The sequence below is a fragment of the Gymnoscopelus microlampas genome, assembly GCF_963454915.1.
Source record: "Gymnoscopelus microlampas genome assembly, chromosome: 13".
NCBI lineage: Eukaryota > Metazoa > Chordata > Actinopteri > Myctophiformes > Myctophidae > Gymnoscopelus > Gymnoscopelus microlampas.
In genome coordinates, this window is record NC_139950.1 from 22,606,621 (window position 1) to 22,626,163 (window position 19,543).

Here is a 19,543-nt window from a genome sequence, read left to right on the forward strand (position 1 = left end):
AAATCAGACAGATCCGTCCTGGTCACTTTTTCACCGATTTGCGTGATGTTTGGAATAATTTTGTATGAGTAATAAAAAAATATATTTTGCAAAAATACGTAGTGCAAATGTGCATGCAAAGTTTCACCACAATCGGACATGATTCATGATTTGCGGCATTTTAATCAAAACGGGCCACTCCCGCAAATAAAACTTTAGATGTCAATCTTAGCCAATCAGGATGGAATATGACAAATCTAACAGATCGGTCCTGATCACATGACTATAGAGATCATGCCTTCCCATCTTGCGTGAAATGTGGATAAAATCCAAAGGAGTAATATCAAAAAATGTGTTTTACATAAGTCGGCCGCTATAAAAGGCATATGTGATAAATGCAGGGCAAATGTTTTGGCCTCTAGGGAGTGCACATACAAGGTTTTACACAGGTCGGTGCAGTTAAAGGTAAAAATCGGCTTGTTAGCACCACCATGACGCTGATTTTAAAATTTTCAAGTGGCATTACTTCCTCGGCCTAGCGGAAATGTGTGTGCAAGATTTTACGGACATCGCACGCTGTGTTCATGATTTGAGGCATTTTGTTAAAAATGGAGCAGTCCTGCAAACTTTGGAAGCAGATCTTAGCCAATCAGGATGTAATATGAAAAATCTGAAAGACTTGTTTTGTGTAATGACTAAAGAGATACTGTGTACCGATTTGCGTGATGTATGGACAAAATATGCAGGAGTGCTGTCAAAATGTGTTTTGCAAAAAGTGGCCTCCTGGTGGCACTATAACAGGCCCATGTGAAAACTTTGGGGCAGAGGTCTTTCGGCCTGACGGAGTCAAAAAGATTTCATATCATGGCACCCCAAAGTTAACACTGGATTCATATGCTGGGGTTCACAGTGGAAGATTTTGATGGTTTGAGAAGGATGCAAATTGTGAAATAGAAAGGCCCACTCATAGCTTTGACTTCCTGTGGTACGGTATCATCACACCTCATCAGGCCAGAGAGGAAGTCAGCTTTGATATGAGTTCTCAAGAATCTTGTGTCAAAATCACTGACACCCACAAGGGTCTGAATGCAACACACTCACATAAAACAGTAGACACTGTTTAAGACATTGATACAACACTCGACACACAGTACCCTCTCACCCCAATGAGGAGGAGAGGATTCTGAAAAGGCTCTTTCTAACATTACTGACGAACTTGAGAGGAACTGGTGAGTACGCTTTTCTTTTTTTCTTTTTGTATTGATCCCGTGGGGGAAATTCAGGTGTCATAGCAGCACCACAGTAGGCATGGAACACAGACGAGATACAGGTAAGAGTAGGCTAGTAAGTAAAAATCACACCCTGTGTGAAGGTAGCGGCGCCTTTGATACATTTTGTCATCGATATGTGTTTATAATGTGTTTATAGCCATGTCACGTGAAGCTTGACCAATCACTTTGTTGACGGGTCTGACCAATCAAAGCGTTGACGGGTCTGACCAATCAGAGCGTTGACGGGTCTGACCAATCAGAGCGTTGACGGGTCTGACCAATCAGAGCGTTGACGGTGAACACGGACAAAGTCAGGTATAGAGCAGGATCCGCTCTATACCTAAAGGTATAGAGAGCGGCTAGCGCCGCTAAAAACTTACCTAGAAGGAGACTTTAGCCAAATGAATAATAAAATGAAATTACTAAATATTTCTAGATATTACTCATTGTTTATTTAGTCATTGTTTATATAGACATCTAATTCTATATTCATGATATCATAGTGATGTCATGAATAGTCCCCTTGCCTGACAAATCAGAACCTTGACGGGCCTGACCAATCAGAACCTTGACGGGCCTGACCAATCAGAACGTTGACGGACCTGACCAATCAGAACCTCGACGGGCCTGACCAATCAGAACGTTGACGGGCCTGACCAATCAGAACGTTGACGGACCTGACCAATCAGAACCTTGGCGGGCCTGACCAATCAGAACGTTGACGGACCTGACCAATCAGAACCTTGGCGAGCCTGACCAATCAGAACGTTGACGCAAAAGCCAGGTATAGAGGGCTAATATCCGCTCTATACCTAAAGGTATAGAGCGGCTAGCGCCGCTAAAAATACAACATACAAGTCTTAATATCTGGCTTGGCCATCTGCACTTAACCTGGCATATTCTATGAACTATGAACTACATACTATGATACGTATGCCTACATTTATATCTATTAATAGATATAAATGTAGGCATACGTATCATGTACAATGACAATCTATCACCAATAATATGAGCATGCATCTATTATCCATGAATGGATATATTTACAGACCATCGAAAGGGGGATATGATGAGGAGGAATATACAATTTATTGACAGTAAAACATTCACGGCAGTTATATGTATAGGAAGGAGCTTACCATTGCCCAAGTACAGGTGCTTTCTATCTTTGGTATCAAATCTGCAGTATCAACATCTACTAAGCCTCCATGCGTTCTGCTATGTCCTTGGATTAATGACTCCTGCTCACTCACTCTGGCTCATGGACTACTGGGATGTACTGGGATGTACTGGGATGTAGCCTGCTGGGATGTACTGGGATGTTCTCCACATACTGTATATGCCTGGCTCAAGGGATGGATGCACTGCAGGCTACAGTTTACTCATTACCAAAGAAATGAGCATTGTACTAACATACTTTTCTCTCATTCATCCCTTCAGAACAATCGGGGAGATTCAGTTCTATGAGTTGCTGAAAATAAGGAGGTGTGGATCCTGGCAAAAGTGAGTGAATTATATTCAGAGAAAAATGGCTTTGGTAAATCAGACCAACACACACCACTGTGATAACAGCCATGATTTGACTGCCTCGGTCCTACCCCCTATTCTCATTATTGAGATGATGTTTGGACTGCCAGTAAACTTACTAGCCCTATGGGTCTTCTGGATCTGTCTGAAGCACTGGAAGCCCAGCACGCTGTTGCTCTTCAATCTCCTGCTGGCCGATTTCATGCTCATGATCAGCGTGCCATTCCGCATACACAACTACCTCACTGAGGAGTACTGGGTGTTCGGGGAGGCCTGGTGCCGCATAAACCTCTTCATGCTGGCTGTCAACCGTTCGAGTAGCATTGGCTTCATGACCGCTGTGGCAGTGCACCGCTACTTCAAGGTGGTCCACCCGCATCACCGGATCAACCGAATGACAACGACTCAGGCAGCAGGCGTGGCAGGCCTGATCTGGGTGATTGTGGTCGCTCTTCGGGGCCCGCTATTGACCGTGGATCTCCTTCGGCAGGAGCGCAACAATTCCTTCTGTCGGAGCTTTGACGAATACGGTAAGCCACCTCCACAGATAATGCTGCACAAGGTTGTCTTTGTGGCAGAGTTCTTCCTGGCCTTAATGGTGTTGCTGTTCTGCACAGCTCGGATTATCTTCATCCTGTACCGCCGGCAGATGGATAAAGACAGGAAGGTGCGAAGAGCCGTCCGCGCGGTGGGGACCATCGTCGCCGTGTTCATCATCTGTTTCATGCCCGGCATTGCCACAGGGCTGGCGGCAGTATACATAAAGAAATTCCATCCTGCCGACTGTGTGTCCTACAGGCTGGTGGCCCAACTCTTCACCCTGTCCATTGGCTTTACTTACCTGAACAGCGCCTTGGACCCCGTTATCTACTGCTTTTCCAGCGCCATGTTCACCAATGTCCTCAAGACCTACATCAACAGGCTGGGTCTGGTGGAGATGAAGGTGGGACGTCGCAGTACCACCAGCGATGGAATATAACGTGCGTGTGTGTGTGTTAGTGAGAGAGAGAGACGTTGAGAACCAGTAGGCCTACAGTAGATTACAATAGAATGTCTTAAAGGGTTAGTTCAGATTTTTTGAGTATTTTCTGTAGGAAATACTTACCATTAATGTAGTGGTTGCAAAGGTATTAATTGATTGCCCGAGTCCCATGGTCAGAGTTATGGTCCGGTTCTGATAAATATGAAGTAGATTAGTAGATTTGGTGGGGGCCGATCATTAAAAATAAATTAATAAAAAAAACTAGCGTCATTTGTATTGTTGACCTATTTCTACCATATAGAGCAGGTTTCGTTCAATTTCGACGCCTCTGTCACATGGTACTATTTTTTGTGTCATATATTTTGTGCGTGAGATTGTGATTTGTGATTTGATGATTTATTCCAGATTAGGTTATGAATGTTATGCAATCTCATAGCTGTCATAGCAGTAATTGTCTCATATTTGTTAATTGTATCAAGAAGTTCATGTCTCAATCTCACAAACTGTTGATCATATTGGAGTCGATTGCTTTGTTTTTATATGCTTCCCCATTGTTTGTGAATTCATTTATGTCAATTTATTTTTCTTTACTCCTCTTTTGTTTGAAAGAAAAAAGAAACATGTATATGCTGTACATTTCATTAAAAATATTTAAACATGTTAAGTGCATAATCAAATCATAGGTCAGACAGCTGTGCTTTCTTCTTCTGTACTGTAGATTGATTAGAGAGCAGTGGAACAAAATAGAAAGAAGAAACATCTGCCCCATCTGAAACATCTAAAACTTTCCAGAAGCTTGTGTTATGTGGATTTATTTTTACTACTTTTGAAACATTTCAAAGATTCCTTTTCAGGCAAACATGTCCACAGTAAGATGAACATTTTAAAGTTTGAATTGGGTTTCTAGGTGTACCTGCCAAAGTTTGTACTTTTCCCCTTTCTTGCCATTGACAATGCATTGGGAGCTTAAAGTTAAATATTTCAAAAACTACAAATCATTTCAAAGTAAAACATCTCAAGGATGCATGTCCACAGTAAGGTGGATTGTTTTGAACTGTGAATGGAGTTTCTAGGTGAAAGTGTTTTTTGAGGATGTCTTAGTAATAAAATATAAATGTAATAGATGTTTCTTAGCACATGCATTCCATAGGGCTGGACCACATACGGACAAATTACATCAACTTGCAATGGGAGTTTTGATTAAGGATTCACACTTTTTAATGACTGGTGGTAGGGCATTCCACATTGTGGTGGCATAGCAGTAGAATGAATTGAACCCCTTGTTTGAGCCAAATGGGTTGAACGTGATTTGTGGAGCTCCCTCTGGTGTTGTGTCTGTGGACGTCTTTGACGTTTGTGAAGTAGTTTGACAGGTACATGGGTGTCTTTGTGGTGTAGTGTGCCGAGGGAGTGCGTTATTTGCATCTCTGAGGCAAGTAGTAGGGGTCCAATTAGGTCAGATTTTTTAGGTCAGATTTAAAGTGGGCTGGGGAATCGAAGTTGATTGTGGCAGTATACAGTAGCTGCTGTGTGTGTGTGTGTGTGTGTGTGTGTGTGTGTGTGTGTGTGTGTGTGTGTGTGTGTGTGTGTGTGTGTGTGTGTGTGTGTGTAAGAAATGGGTCTGTAGGTCACCCACCCTAGCTGCTGAGGTCACAGCCAGATACATGCAGGGGTGGCTGAGATATTACCTGTCTTTCTGTCTATGTGTGTGTGTGTGTGTTGTGACTTCCCTTATTGTTTTTTGTTTTATGCATCCCATGAGTCATGGGATACATAAAACAAAAAACAATAAGGGTCTATCTATCTATTTAGTCATCAACTTGATCAATACATCAACGTTAATCACTTTAGTCGTCATCAATACAGGTCCATCTGGGTGGTTTTAGGAGCATGTGTTTTAATTTGCTGGAGAAAAAGGGTCAGCAGAGACAGAGATGGGCGTTTGGCTTGGGTTTCACACAGCAGACCACCTGTGGAGTCTGGGGGTGTAGAGTAACAACCTTCTCTCAGAGTACGCTAGTGTATAGGCTATGTAAACATGTATTAACTAGGTCACCATCATTTTGACCAGTTTGAGGTTTTTTTGGCCAAAATGAAAGGACCATAGCTCTTGGTCTGGCACATTTAGCCCATTAATGACTCACAGTGTACTTTACATTACTGCTGATTAGTTTTCCAAAGCATAGTGTGGCTTGTTATTCACAACATGTTCACAATGCAGCGTTGTGACATGACATTGTAGATCACAGTTGATGGTCTGACGGTCAGAGTACTTGAGTAAATGTACTTAGTTACACCACTGGTCAGAGGAGGGTGTAGAGTAGACGACCACATGTCGCCTCTCTCAAGCCAAAGACCATGTTCACATTTCAAATATAAAGTGCTTACCTCATGGCCATGGATGTTACAATTCACTTCGGGTGGGTTTGAGTACCAGTATCTTCCGTATTATTCAATAAATAGCATTTTAATCCGATCGGCGGCCATTTTCTCATAGAGTTATAATGTATCAGAGTGTAATACACCTACCAACCGATAGGGTCGCGTAGTTGAAAGCAAACGGAGAAAATTCGGAGACACTGGCCACCAATCGGATTAAAATGCTTTTCATTGAACAATACGTGTGGTAATGTTTTAAATTATATTATCCCTCCATCTGTAGATTCAATTCAAATTATATGAAGAAGGAAAAAGACACATTTGACTTATGCAAATACATTTGAGTGGAATTTACACTTTTCAGATGGCCATGAGCCAAAGTGACATTTTGATACCAATACTTTTGTACTTTTACTCAAGTACATTTTTAATTCCAGACTTTTACTTTTAACAAAGTACTTCTACATTGCAGATAGATACTTTTACTTAAAGGACGACTTCACCACTTTTCAACATATATTCATATAATTGGTCCTCACTAATGCTCATGATAAAATGGTACCATTTTTTTCTAATCAGTCTGTGTCTCAGAGGAGGGCTGTATACAGCTCAGAAACCCGTCTACCAGTGACATCATCAATGGGGAATCCAAGCTAATAGAAACTGCAGGCTTTGTATTCCTGGAAAGTTGCAATGCAATAATAGATCCCATTGTTCTCGCCTTAATAAAAATATGAATACAAATATTGTAATCTTTTTGGGGAAAAAAATCCTGCCTAACGATGATGTCACTGGTAGACGGGTTTCTGGACTGTCCACAGCCCTCCTATGAGACACAGACCAAGTAGAAAAAAATTGTATCATTTTATCATGAGCATTAGTGAGGACCTATTATATGAAGATATGTTGAAAAGTGGTGAAGTCGTCCTTTAAGTAAAACATTTGAGTACTTTTCCCACCACTGCTCCGGTGGTTGAATGCTAAATGTAGCTCCTGGAGTGTTAGCCACGTTAGCTCTAGCCGGGTTAGCTGGAGTAGCTGCACCTCCGCCGTTATCTTCCTCATCCCCCTAGTAACGCTGACAGTCGCTTCTGACACCATGCCGTGTTTCCTAAAGTAACACCCAATAAGTACAACGTGACTCCGACTGCACTGTTCTGGTTATTGATGCTACAAACGGGAACACATAGTCGCTGACGTCACATCTGGCCTGCTCCAGCTCCTACAACACATCTTGGTTACCATAGTTACCACAATATACGATATCAACACAACGTCCATATATGGATATGCCTGACACTACCTGACATCACAGTAGTGACATCAGTCCTGGACGTTGTGTTGATATCATATGTTGAGGTAACTATGGTAACCAACAGTATAAAAGGCCTCATTAACACTGAGCAACATTCCTTCCAGAGAGATAAGCATCAGACAACTCATCAGTAGCTATTTTTCACAGCCTATAGCGCTACATATCGGCTTTACCTACTGGATAAATATCATAGCAGGTTTACATAGAGCTTACAGCAATAACTATTCCTGTACGCTCAGACATTTCTTACCTGGACACCCCTGCAGCAGCAGCAACAACCATGAAGTTGGTTAAGGAACACGAACACGGTGCTGGTCAGGTGTCTCTCGTGCCAGAGGAGGCAGAGGACATGTGGCACATCTATAATCTGCTCCAAGTTGGTGACAGTCTTACGGCCTCAACCTTCAGAAAGGTGCAGATACCGTCATCTAAGGATAAGGATACCGGTAGTAGGGGCAGCAACAGGAAGCGGAGTGTGCAGACTACCCTGACTCTGTGTGTGGAGACTATTGACTTTGACTCGCAGGCCTGCCAGCTGAGGGTAAAGGGCAGAAACATACAGGAGAACGAGTATGTCAGGATGGGATCCTACCACACCATTGAGCTGGAGCTCAACAAGAAATTCACTCTCACCAAAAAGGTCTGGGACAGCGTTGTGCTTGATAGGATCAGGCAGGCATGTGAGCCCACCCAGACGGCAGATGTGGCGGCGGTGGTGATGCAAGAGGGTCTGGCTAGCCTAGTGCTGGTGACTCCTGCCATGACCCTGCTTTCAAAGGTGGAAGTCCATATTCCCCGCAAGACGAAGGGCAACTGCACCCAGCATGAGGAGGCTTTGGAGAGGTTCTACAAGGCGGTGATGCAGGGGATTCTCCGTCACATCAATTTTGACGTGGTCAAGTGCATCCTGGTGGGCAGCCCAGGGTTTGTCAAGGACCAGTTCCTAACTTATCTCTTCAGGGACGCGGCCCGTCAGGACAACAAGCTACTGCTGGAGAACCGGCCCAAATTCCTGCCGGTCCACTCCTCGTCAGGTCACTGGTACTCCCTCAAAGCAATCCTGTCTGATCCCACTGTCACCAGTAAGCTTTCTGACACCAAGGCAGCAGGAGAGGTCAAAGCCCTGGGTGACTTCCACAAGATGCTCCAACATAAGCCTGACAGAGCTTTCTATGGGCTGGCTCATGTGGAGAAGGCTGCTGATGCTCAGGCTATCGACACCTTGCTGATGAGCGATGAACTTTTCAGGCACCAAGATATCACCGCTAGGGGTCGGTATGTACGGCTGGTGGACAAAGTGCGAGGCAATGGAAGCAAAGTCCGAATATTTTCGAGTCTTCATGTGTCTGGCCAGCAGCTGACTCAGCTGAGTGGAGTGGCAGCTATATTGCGTTACCCCATTGCGCCCGAGGACGACAGTTCAGATGCCGACTTCAGTTGAGATAAATGCAGCGTGGGAAAGAGACTGGAAAAAGACCTTAGAGGAAATACAGAAGACAGAGGTGGCTGGATGAGCAGACTGAATTGAACACTGTCACCTGCACGAACAACACTGCGCATCACAGAGGAGAATGAACACCTCAGTAACTAGCTGGATCTCATCAACGAACAGCAACAGAAAAAGATTCTGGTGAAAAGCAGGCTTTCTAGGAAGAGGATGGATGCAATGCAGCAGAGCTTTAATAAAAAAATATATATCGTTTTTTTGTATTGTTGCTAAGTAACTGCATCGAAAAATCGATTTTAATTTTCAACAATCTACTATATCGATATGCAAACAGCAAAATATCGTATCGTTTGACTTTGTATCGTGTCGAATCGTTTTGCAATGCAAATAATCGTATCGAATCGTTTTGCTATGCAAATCATCAATTTTATCGATACTAAGTTATTGTGCGTTGTATTTAGCAATTCTAAGAAGAAAAAAGAGAAAGAGGGGTCCCCCCATTGCCAATTATGTATTAATAATTATATAGCCTAAATAAGGCTATTTCACAAATACAACTAACTAGGATATTGTGCAAAATACAAGAGCCAAATTGAAAACAAAACTTTTAGACTAGGGGTCCCGGACCCCCTGTTGAAGACCCCTGCTCTATGGTCTAGCCCAGGCTTGTCAAACTCATTTTGGGGTCTGGGCCGCATTGGTCAAAAAGTGACTTGATGTGGGCAAGCAGACACGCATGCGTGCTCATGCACATTCAGTTATACGTCATTGTTTTTCAGTCTGTTGCAAGGTTGTAATAGTTTGGGATTTTTCATTGTAGTTTGGTTTTAGTTAGTTTTGACAATTATTTTTCTAATTCAGTTAGTTTTAGTTAGTTTTGACATTATTTATTTTCTAATTCAGTTAGTTTTAAGGGCGGGTTTGCTAGTTTTTATATTTCTATTTCTATTTCTATTTTATATTTCTATTTATGTTTCTATTTTTTTGAGAACGCTTAGTTTTAGTTTCGTTTTTATTAGCTTTAGTGTTCGTTTTTTTTCATACATTGGGTTATTTGTCAGGTGCAGGATTCAAAAAGGTCAGAGTAAGTATTGTTTAACTCAACAAAAGAGGTACTTGGTATCAGTGGTGGAAAAAGTACTCACATTTGTTACTTAAGTAGCCTAAAAGTATCAATACTGCAATGTAGAAATACTCTGTTACAAGTAAAAGTCCTGAATTCAAAATTTACTTGAGTAAAAATACAAAAGTATTGATATCAAAATGCACTAAGTACAAAAGTAAAAGTACTCATTATGCAGAATGCCATTTCACATGTTTTGTGAGCTTGTAGGTCGGCTATTTTCAAATGGCCGAAATGACTCTCTAATGATTAGAGAGTCAAAACAAGTTTAGTTATTCTGGCAGGTGGAGTCATAGATGGTCACAGAAAGCAAGTGAGAAAGGTTCTGTGTAGTTTGTACATCTATGTATCTGACTACATTTCATCAGCAGTATCATATAATGTAACTGGATCATTTGATATGCAAACAAAAATATAATTAGGATTCTAATGATTTTCAAATTATGGACTGCATTATACTGTAGGTGCATTAAGCTACTATAAATGTAAGTCAATTGTCTATATGGAGCCAGAATGTTACCTGGTGTGCCTGATCTAGCTCCCTCTGCTGGACTCTCTGTGCCATGTGATTTGCAGCCTCCACTGTGTGAGCAAATTAACAACCAGACATAAATAATTACATAAGACAAGACAGGTTTTACTCCCAGTCAAAATATCTTTACAAGAGCCAAGTTTGGGTGAATCACATTCCTTCCATGCTACAAAGCAATTCAATGCCAGAGAACTCTAAAATGGCTAAAGGGCAATAAGTAAAACATTTTTTTAAACAGCATATTATTCAAGGCCTTATTCGATCAATATATCAATGTCATTGAATGATGTCATTGCATTTCTCCCTCTCTCTCTTTTTCCTCAGTCTTAAACTGACTTGTTGGTATAATGGAATTGTAGTTATTCCAAAGAACTACACCTACATCTGACATTGTTTTAACTGTCTAAGTAGACAAACAAGACAAGCCCCTAGTGCAGGGGTCTTCAACGTTTTTCTTTTAACATAGTCTGCTCTTTTTTCCCTCTACACCTATAGCCTCTTTGCCAAAAATAGCCGATCTGCAAGCTCTCAAGCTTGTAGATCTGCTAATGTTCCCCTCAGAAAAGGAATTCTAGGGTTCAAATGGTTAATGTAAAAAAACGAAATCCTATCACACAAAGATTTGGCGGACCCCCTATAGTAGCTCTGAGGACCCCCTATGGGTCCCGGACCCCCTGTTGAAGACCCCTGCCCTAGTGAGAGCGAGGGTGGGCGGGGACTTACAGCGCGTTATGACATCACACAAGTGCTCCTGCATGGCGTCCGTACATTTGGGCAGTGCATTTTCATTTGTTTCCACCACCATCTTCTGGAGGTTCTCCAGAAGTCTGCTCTCCCCTGTGGCCTCCTCTTCTCCTTTAGAACAACCAAAGGGACATGATCTGTTCATTCTCTCATGTACATTTTAAACTGACGTTTTTGTTCGGATGGTACTGCTGATTTAGGTCAATTATATTCACTTATTATTATTATTGACGATCTATAAAAACACACGGTAAGAAATGTATGAACTTGTACCACACAAACCTATTTTCACAGTTCTGCTAAGTCAGGGGTCTGGGACCCCTAGGGGGTCCTCAGAGCTACTATAGGGGGTCCGCCAAATCTTTGTGTGATAGGATTTAGTTTTTTTTACATTAACCACTTGAACCCTTGAATTCCTTTTCTAAGGGGAACATTAGCCGAAAATATCAGATCTTCGGCTAATGAGAGCTTGTAGATCGGCTATTTTTGGCAAAGAGGCTATAGGTGTAGAGGGAAAAAATAGCAGACTAAGTAAAAAAAAAAAAAGTAATCTGAAACACAATTTTATACAATATAGAGTAGGGGGTCCCTGCTTCATCTCTCTCTCAGCTAGGGGATCCTTGGCCTGAAAACGTTGAAGACCCCTGTGCTAAGTCATATAAAAAATATCACATGTAGGCCATCATGTGACAGTTAGGGGCGCATTATCATTATCATTACGAACACAGATTAGACTAGCTTTCATCAGATACACTGTGGCTTCCCAAGGATGTGTGTTACAGTGAAAACCTATTTAACATCTCAATAACAGAGCATGTGTCAGTGTTGTGGGTGTTCTCCATCTCCGACAATGCATCTGTGACTTGCTCAACGTGGTTTACCTCAAACTCCCTCACAAAGTAGCAAATCTCTCCTTGGGTGATGGGCCTGTGGTCCAGGAGTCTTGACTGAACTGTCTCCTACATCTATGGGAGGAATGACGGTGAAAACAAGAAGATTAAAGGAAAGACCACGACCGTTGAGGTAATAACTTGTGGGCGCTAAATTGTTTGATTATTATAGTGGACTGTCTTGACATTGCCTGGCATCCCCATTTTGGCCATCGACATTGGGAGGCGCTGTTTACTTGTAGTTGGCCTTTTTGAAACAGGGCTTAGATGTGTCTTTATCCAAACAGTCAAGAAGCCAAATGCACTTTCTCACACACACACACACACACACACACACACACACACACACACACACACACACACACACACACACACACACACACACACACACACACACACACACACACACACACACACACACACACACACACACACACACAGTATCAATTTGTAGTGGTGTTTCGTTGCCTTCAATCGACCTTGCAAATCATTAAAAAGGCACTGATGCACAACTGAGGTTGACAATATAACTTATGCTATTGGGGTGGTTGTATTTGGTTTGGTATTCTAGAGATCTCTCCAGTATAAAGTATGGATCTGTATTTGAGTTGCATTTCAGGTAACTCAAGACATTTAACTGGTCAAACTGAAAATGAGAAATTAAATGATAAAGGAGTCAGAACGTTGTGTTACACCTTGAGTAAGGAGTTTTCCCTGAGCCTTTGAGCTGGAGTTCCCATATTTCTCCCTTCCTAGAGAAATGGAACGTTTAAAACAGAAATATGAGTGAGTCAAGACTTTTGCAAATATTAAGCTGTATAACTCAAAAAACCTGCTTGCCTGTTAGTGTGCTGACCAAGGAGATGTGCCCGACCATCTCCCAGCTGCCCAGACCAATAGCCAAACTACTAGTGTAACAGAGAGATACGAGTTCTTTAAATAAGTTGAAGAAGCCATTGAGACTTTTAAATCTCGGCTTAAGACACATCTTTATACCTTGGCTTTTTAACCCCGCTTGAGAGTTTCTGTGGTCTATGTCTTATTGTTCTTTGTGTGTCCTTGCTGGTGTTTTTTGTGTTTTAGCATATTTTAACAGTGTACTTTGCATGATTTTCTGTACAGCACTTTGTAAACTTTGGTTGTGAAACGTGCTATATAAATAAAGTGGATTGGATTGGATTGAAGCAATTCCAATAAATTGATGCAACATCAATACTAGCCCTAGAATGGCTGTGACATCGCATACATTTCATGTATTCCAAATACACAGCCATAGATCACCCCTAGGCCCCTAGGCCCCAGGTAGCAGACTCTTCCCAGGTAGCAGACTCTTCGTGGTGGCATTTAAACTCGACAGGTGCTTTGCGATTGGTGCGGGGTAATTAATCGTCACCTGTCAATTCTGTGCCCCATACGTGTGTGCTCCCCATATACGTTTTCATATGTTCAGTCCAGCAATCATTTTGGGCCCTGCTGCGGGCAGAGAATGTTGTCTGTGTGAAGCTTGTGGAAAAGTGAAGATATTTCACTAATCACACGTTTTCCTTCAGAACTTTCAAATGGATATGAATTAAAGTACTAGAGGACAATATCTGACTCCAAATAAGTCACAGAAATGAATTATTGGGTGAGTACACACGGGGCGCCACAACGTTTTATGCCGCCACAATGAGTCTGCTACCCGCGAGGGCATGGGGGTAGCCTCGGAAACCCATGCATTTTTTTTTTGTTTCAAAAGAAAAAAAGCCTGGGAGAACCTTGCAGGAACGCTGGTCTTAGGACCTTGTTATCTCCTAACCAATCAGAGTGCTCCAAACCCAGGCGCTGGAATCCAGCGCCTGGGTTTGGCTCCGCCCTTCAAGACCATCGATTGGGCTCGTTCTTTCAGTCTAGCATGGGGGTGATCTATGGCTGTGTCAGAGGTCGCGTTAGTCCGATAATTGCCGGTTTTGACCGTTTTTTTATGACAAAGACCGGAAAAAATAAATCTCTCCGGACATCCTGACCGGTTGATAATGACACGGCTGTTCATTAATTATCACCGCAAAATTAGGCACATTTCAAATCCTCTGCTTTGCAAGCTCGCTCTCGCTCTCTCTCTTTCTCTCTCTCTCTCTCTCTCTCTCTCTCTCTTAACAGCGTGCGTGTGTTTCTGGGAGAGAGAGAGAGAGACGTAGCCTACTAGACGTAGACAGAAAAGAGTTTGTCACACGCTGTTAGGTTACACCTATTTCCTGTTAATAATAACCAGTGTAAAATGTGCTGCATTGGGCGGTAAATAGGAGACACGTTATTGTGAAGGTACAACAGGAAAAAGAAGAGAGCTAGTTGTTGCTGCTGCTGCGTAGCCAGCGCTCTCGGCAGTCCACGGTCCGGTTACAAGTTACATTATATAAAGTTGTGTATTTAACAGCCAGTCACACACAAGTTGTATCATTACTAGTTAGAATATGTCACAGATACTAGGCTAATACAATGGCACTTGTGAGTAAAGTTGGCAAGTTGCCCTACAGTTTAACAACAGTGCAGGTTGAAGATGAAATCTAACACATATGCGTAATACTCTTCACAACAGCTATAGGCTACTGCAACTATGGCATCGAGGTGAAACATGACGTTAATCATAATCGTGGACCTATTTTAACTCTATGAGGTGGACACGTTAAAACGTTACCTCTTTGGACTGAATAGCTCTATGAGGAGACGACAAGATTCTCACAACTCATCAACTTTCCCACGGCTGTCCCAACTAGACGCACGGACCGCATCCACTGTCTAATTATACAGTATAACCCCCTGTGAGTGAGTAGTGGTCTATATTTATTGCCCTAACAGGTCAGCTGAGCCACGTTATGAAGGATTCATCTGAAATGCCCAATTTTGTGCAGTGCCCTTTGATTAGAAAATGCCTACAAACGCAATTGAGTATTGAGAAACCATTACGCACGCAGCATGCGCAAATGGTAATGTAGGTAATTAATGTATTTGTGTAAGATGACCCTGCTATATAAAATGTGTATATTATGATGGTTCATGTTCAAATAGCTCAATCCAAAATATAATGCCGTAGGCCTAATTGTTATGCTGTATTTACGCACCTGCTTGTCATTAATGCATACAAATAATTATGACCGTTATTTTTGTCAGATGTCCGATCAATTTGAATCCTTCCGGACATTGGGGGCGGCAGATTAAAATCCTAGCGCGACCCCTGGGCTGTGTATCTATCACAATCACAATATCACAGCCATTCTAGGCCAGGGCAACATCAATACCTAAACACAGTGTACCTGATGGCCCCCATATATCTGTGTGCCAGTAGGTCTGATCCACGCAGCAGTCCGCCACCACTGGCGTAATGCAGAAAATCATCAGACTGTGTTGAAGACACCTCCAAATCTAAGATGTTCTCAATGACATCCTATGGAGACACAAGGAGCCATCTGACAGTGAGCTCGGACAGCACAGATAATTCTCATTCTACTGCTCTGCCACCAAAAGGTGGACTGCCCTGACACCATCCATTAAAGGATGTGTAACACTGGTTTCTTTCAAAATTGTCCTGAAAAAACATCTATCAGGAGACCACAAGGGGAGGTAAATCGAAAGGAGGTGTCATTCACTGCCACCGTTTTTCCTTTTTGTAGTGTAGTGTAGTGTTTTGTACTGTATTTGTTGATGACATGTATTGTCATTGTCACAGTATTATTGTGTTAATTTGTTATGCTACAGTATGTTGATGAATTGACTACATAGGACCACAATGGAAACAAGTCAGTCCCCAGGACTTTTTTTGTGTTATCCTTTTAGCCTTAATGTCTTACTGTACCACTAACTGTTTACATTTCTGACTAATAAAGTATTCAATCAAATCAATCAATCAATCAAAGCTTTGACAGCACTGTTGCTTAAATCTGCTTATATAATACCACAGGCAGGCTGTGGTTAAAATGCTCTTTACACCCGTGATGTACCAAAGAAATATGTATTAATATACTTTAGCTTTTTTTATGTTACTTCACAACATTATTAAATAAAGGTTGCCTTATAGTCTCAAAATGTGACAATGTTATAAACTCACCTTAGAGATTGCTGCCAATCTCAGTGGGCCTTTCAGAGAGGTTGGCATGGATCTGGAGAAAACACAGTTTTTCACAGAGCGGACAAAGTTGCCGGGAACCTCATCAGGATGGAAGGCTTCTGCAGAGGAATGAAAGTAGACGACCTTATTATACACCACACCTTGTATATCAAAATGGTAACAGGAAAAGTGGGCACCTCGATGTAAAATTGTCTATTTGGTCGAAAATGTAGAGAGAGAGAGAGAGAGAGAGAGAGAGAGAGAGAGAGAGAGAGAGAGAGAGAGAGAGAGAGAGAGAGAGAGAGAGAGAGAGAGAGAGAGAGAGAGAGAGAGAGAGAGAGAGAGAGAGAGAGAGAGAGAGAGAGAGAGAGAGAGAGAGAGAGAGAGAGAGAGAGAGAGAGAGAGAGAGAGAGAGAGAGAGAGAGAGAGAGAGAGAGAGAGAGAGAGAGATTTGGAAAAGGGTCTTAAGCAATGTAAGCTATAAATGATTAGAGAACATGAATGAACATTTGACCATTAAGGTCTAATTATTTCTACAATTGCTAAATTGCTACAAAACCTGTATTTCCAATCATTTTGGGCATAAACAAGGAGTTGAAGGGTACATTTAAGTGTGATTATGATGTACCGTGCATGTTCAAATATGTACACTTTACTTTTAAAAAAAAACATTTTGGACAAAATAGCAAATTTGAGGTGCCCACTTCCTTAGTGCCTACTCTTTCTTAGTGCACACTCTTCTTGTATCTATCAAAATAACATTACTGTGCTCTAAATACAGGGGGTCCGGGACCCCTAGGGGGTCCTCAGAGTTACTGCAGGCCAGGGGGTCCGCCAAATCTTTGTGTGATTTTTACATTAACCACTGCTGTGTGTGGACTGTTGCTGCCATCTTCTGGCAATCAAATAAACAGATGCATATATTTGATCACAGTGCATGTGTACTCAAACTCACTCACTTGCACTTTATTGCAAGTATCTAGATTAGAACATACAGGAATTGGTTTTGATTAAGATGCCACAAGACACAAGACAGTAACATCATTTACAAGGCAAAGAAGAATGTGCACTGCAAAAGGCAACCATGTGCAAATGACAGAATCAACCTTCAAGTATAGCTATTTATGTTAAGTAAACGCAAACAAAGATTGCCCACCCCGTCCGTCCAGCCGTCCTTGAACATGGCCAATTGTACTCATATGGATGCCCAGCAAGCCTGAGGCACCACGGAGGCTTCAAAACCATAGTCTCCGATGTAGTGGACAGGAATGTTACCCCTGCGCCACCCAAGCACCCATCACTGAGGATTATACTGTGCACGTGTCCACTGTTTGTATACATTTGCATGTCTTACCTTCAGTATCTAGTTTAACCCAAGCACGCAGGTCCAGTGTGTGTGGTTCGTTCAGCAGCAATAGGGTAGCATCCTCCAGACCCAGCTCCCTGGCCCTGCGTGCCTTACTTAGTTTACTGCCTTTCTTATAGGGAGAGTACTGCACAGAGAGAGAGGCAGAGACACACACACACACACACACACACACAGTCACACACTGACAGCACTACTTTTGATATAGGACAGTGGTTCTCAAACCTTTTCATGTCAAGGACCCCCAAAATGATATTTGGCCGCGGAACCCCATCTCAAAATATTTTGTTCCAGGGACCCCCAGAAGCAAATATTTGAAATATAAATTCAAAGATTTGCACATAAAAATATGGATAAAGTGGTTAAAATGATTGTGACGCTATATTAACTACTTTTTGCTGGGGACCCCCTGGTACCCTCCCAAGGCCCCCTGGGGGTCCCCGGACCCCACTTTGAGAACCACCGATATAGGATCAGGAAATGTCCCACGGGGAAACAAAGCCTATAATAGGATTGATGGGGCAAAGTTAATTCATTGATTACATTATTTTACATTTCTTAGATCAGGTCATTGACATTTTAGATTTTAGATTATTCTTCTATAAATTATGCAAATCTCTCATTGATTGTGTGTGCGTGTGTATCTGTCCTTATGTATCCGTCTGTGTGTATCTGTCGTGTGGTTATCTCGATAACCACGCGACCAATCCACTTCAAACTCAGCGTGTGCCGTGTATCGCCGAGGCTACACCATTAATACAATGTGTTGTAACTTGCTTTAATAACCGTTAATTAACCAAATAATCATACCAGCTACATTATCAATTAAACTATTCATTAGTGACATCCCTAGACATCAAAACTCCACTTATGGCCTTCCACAGGACCTCTGTATGACCTCAACTCATTTGCATAAGACAGCGCCATAGTTTATGGCAACTACTGCGTTGTGAACTTCACAGACACTTTGGTATGCCTCATTTTTTTTGTCATTTTAAATTACTACTTAAAACTATTTGGTATAATTTGTTACTATTAATAATATGTCTGCGGTAGTATAGATACAATCTTAGCTACTATTATGCTTTTGAATATTGCCTACTCGGTGAGCCTGCATGCCAGTCTGCTCTGAAAGGGGGCTCCCCTTTTTTCATCCTTCCTGAGCTTTCTTTCTTTTCTTTACCACTTTTCTTTTTTTTCTCAGCTGTTCATTGTGGTGCCCTTTTATTAAATGTGGGCCTTTAAAGCCCTTTGAGACTGTAATGTAACTGTGATCACAAAATAAGCTTGTTAATTGTGTTTACTTACTTGAGTGTGTGTGTCCAACCAACCACATGGTCTAGTTCATCAGCAGATCTGCAGCTCCTCAGGTTGTGTTCTAGCTCAGATGTCAGAATACTGTCTTTCTTCAGGGTCTGAATCACAGACTGGGTCTTCTTCGCTAGGGCACCCCCCCCACACACACACACACACACACACACACACACACACACACACACACACACACACACACACACACACACACACACACACACACACACACACACACACACACACACACACACACACACACACACACACACACACACACACACACACACACACACACACACACACACACACACACACACACACACACAAGATCGGTAATTAAAACAATATACATCAACAGCATGGCATTCAAGTATAAAAATCTAATACTGTTCACATAGACTTTCTCCCCGGGATTACAGCTTGACTTCTATCACCATCTAGTGGCCAGCAATAGACTTGCCACTGGATAGGAATGGCCATATTAATGGACCATCCGAAATCTGGGGGTGTGGATTGTGAGGTACTTGCAACACATGAGGCGCATGCACCATTTGAGGATGAGTCAATATGCTGTTTTCACTCTTTTCTTT

General features: G+C 42.1%; 2 protein-coding genes across 2 annotated transcripts; both read left to right on the forward strand.

The window, feature by feature from the left end:
- Nucleotides 1–2,781: 2,781 nt before the first annotated feature.
- Nucleotides 2,782–3,759, forward strand: LOC311058595 (hydroxycarboxylic acid receptor 2-like; the record flags this gene model as incomplete). Its single annotated transcript, XM_084076057.1, has 1 exon — nucleotides 2,782–3,759. The coding sequence occupies one exon, from the start codon at nucleotides 2,782–2,784 to the stop codon at nucleotides 3,757–3,759; it is 978 nt and encodes a 325-aa protein (XP_083932183.1).
- Nucleotides 3,760–7,736: 3,977 nt separating this feature from the next.
- Nucleotides 7,737–8,897, forward strand: LOC311058596 (protein pelota homolog; the record flags this gene model as incomplete). The annotated part of the gene is made up of 1 exon (XM_084076058.1): nucleotides 7,737–8,897. The coding sequence occupies one exon, from the start codon at nucleotides 7,737–7,739 to the stop codon at nucleotides 8,895–8,897; it is 1,161 nt and encodes a 386-aa protein (XP_083932184.1).
- Nucleotides 8,898–19,543: the final 10,646 nt, after the last annotated feature.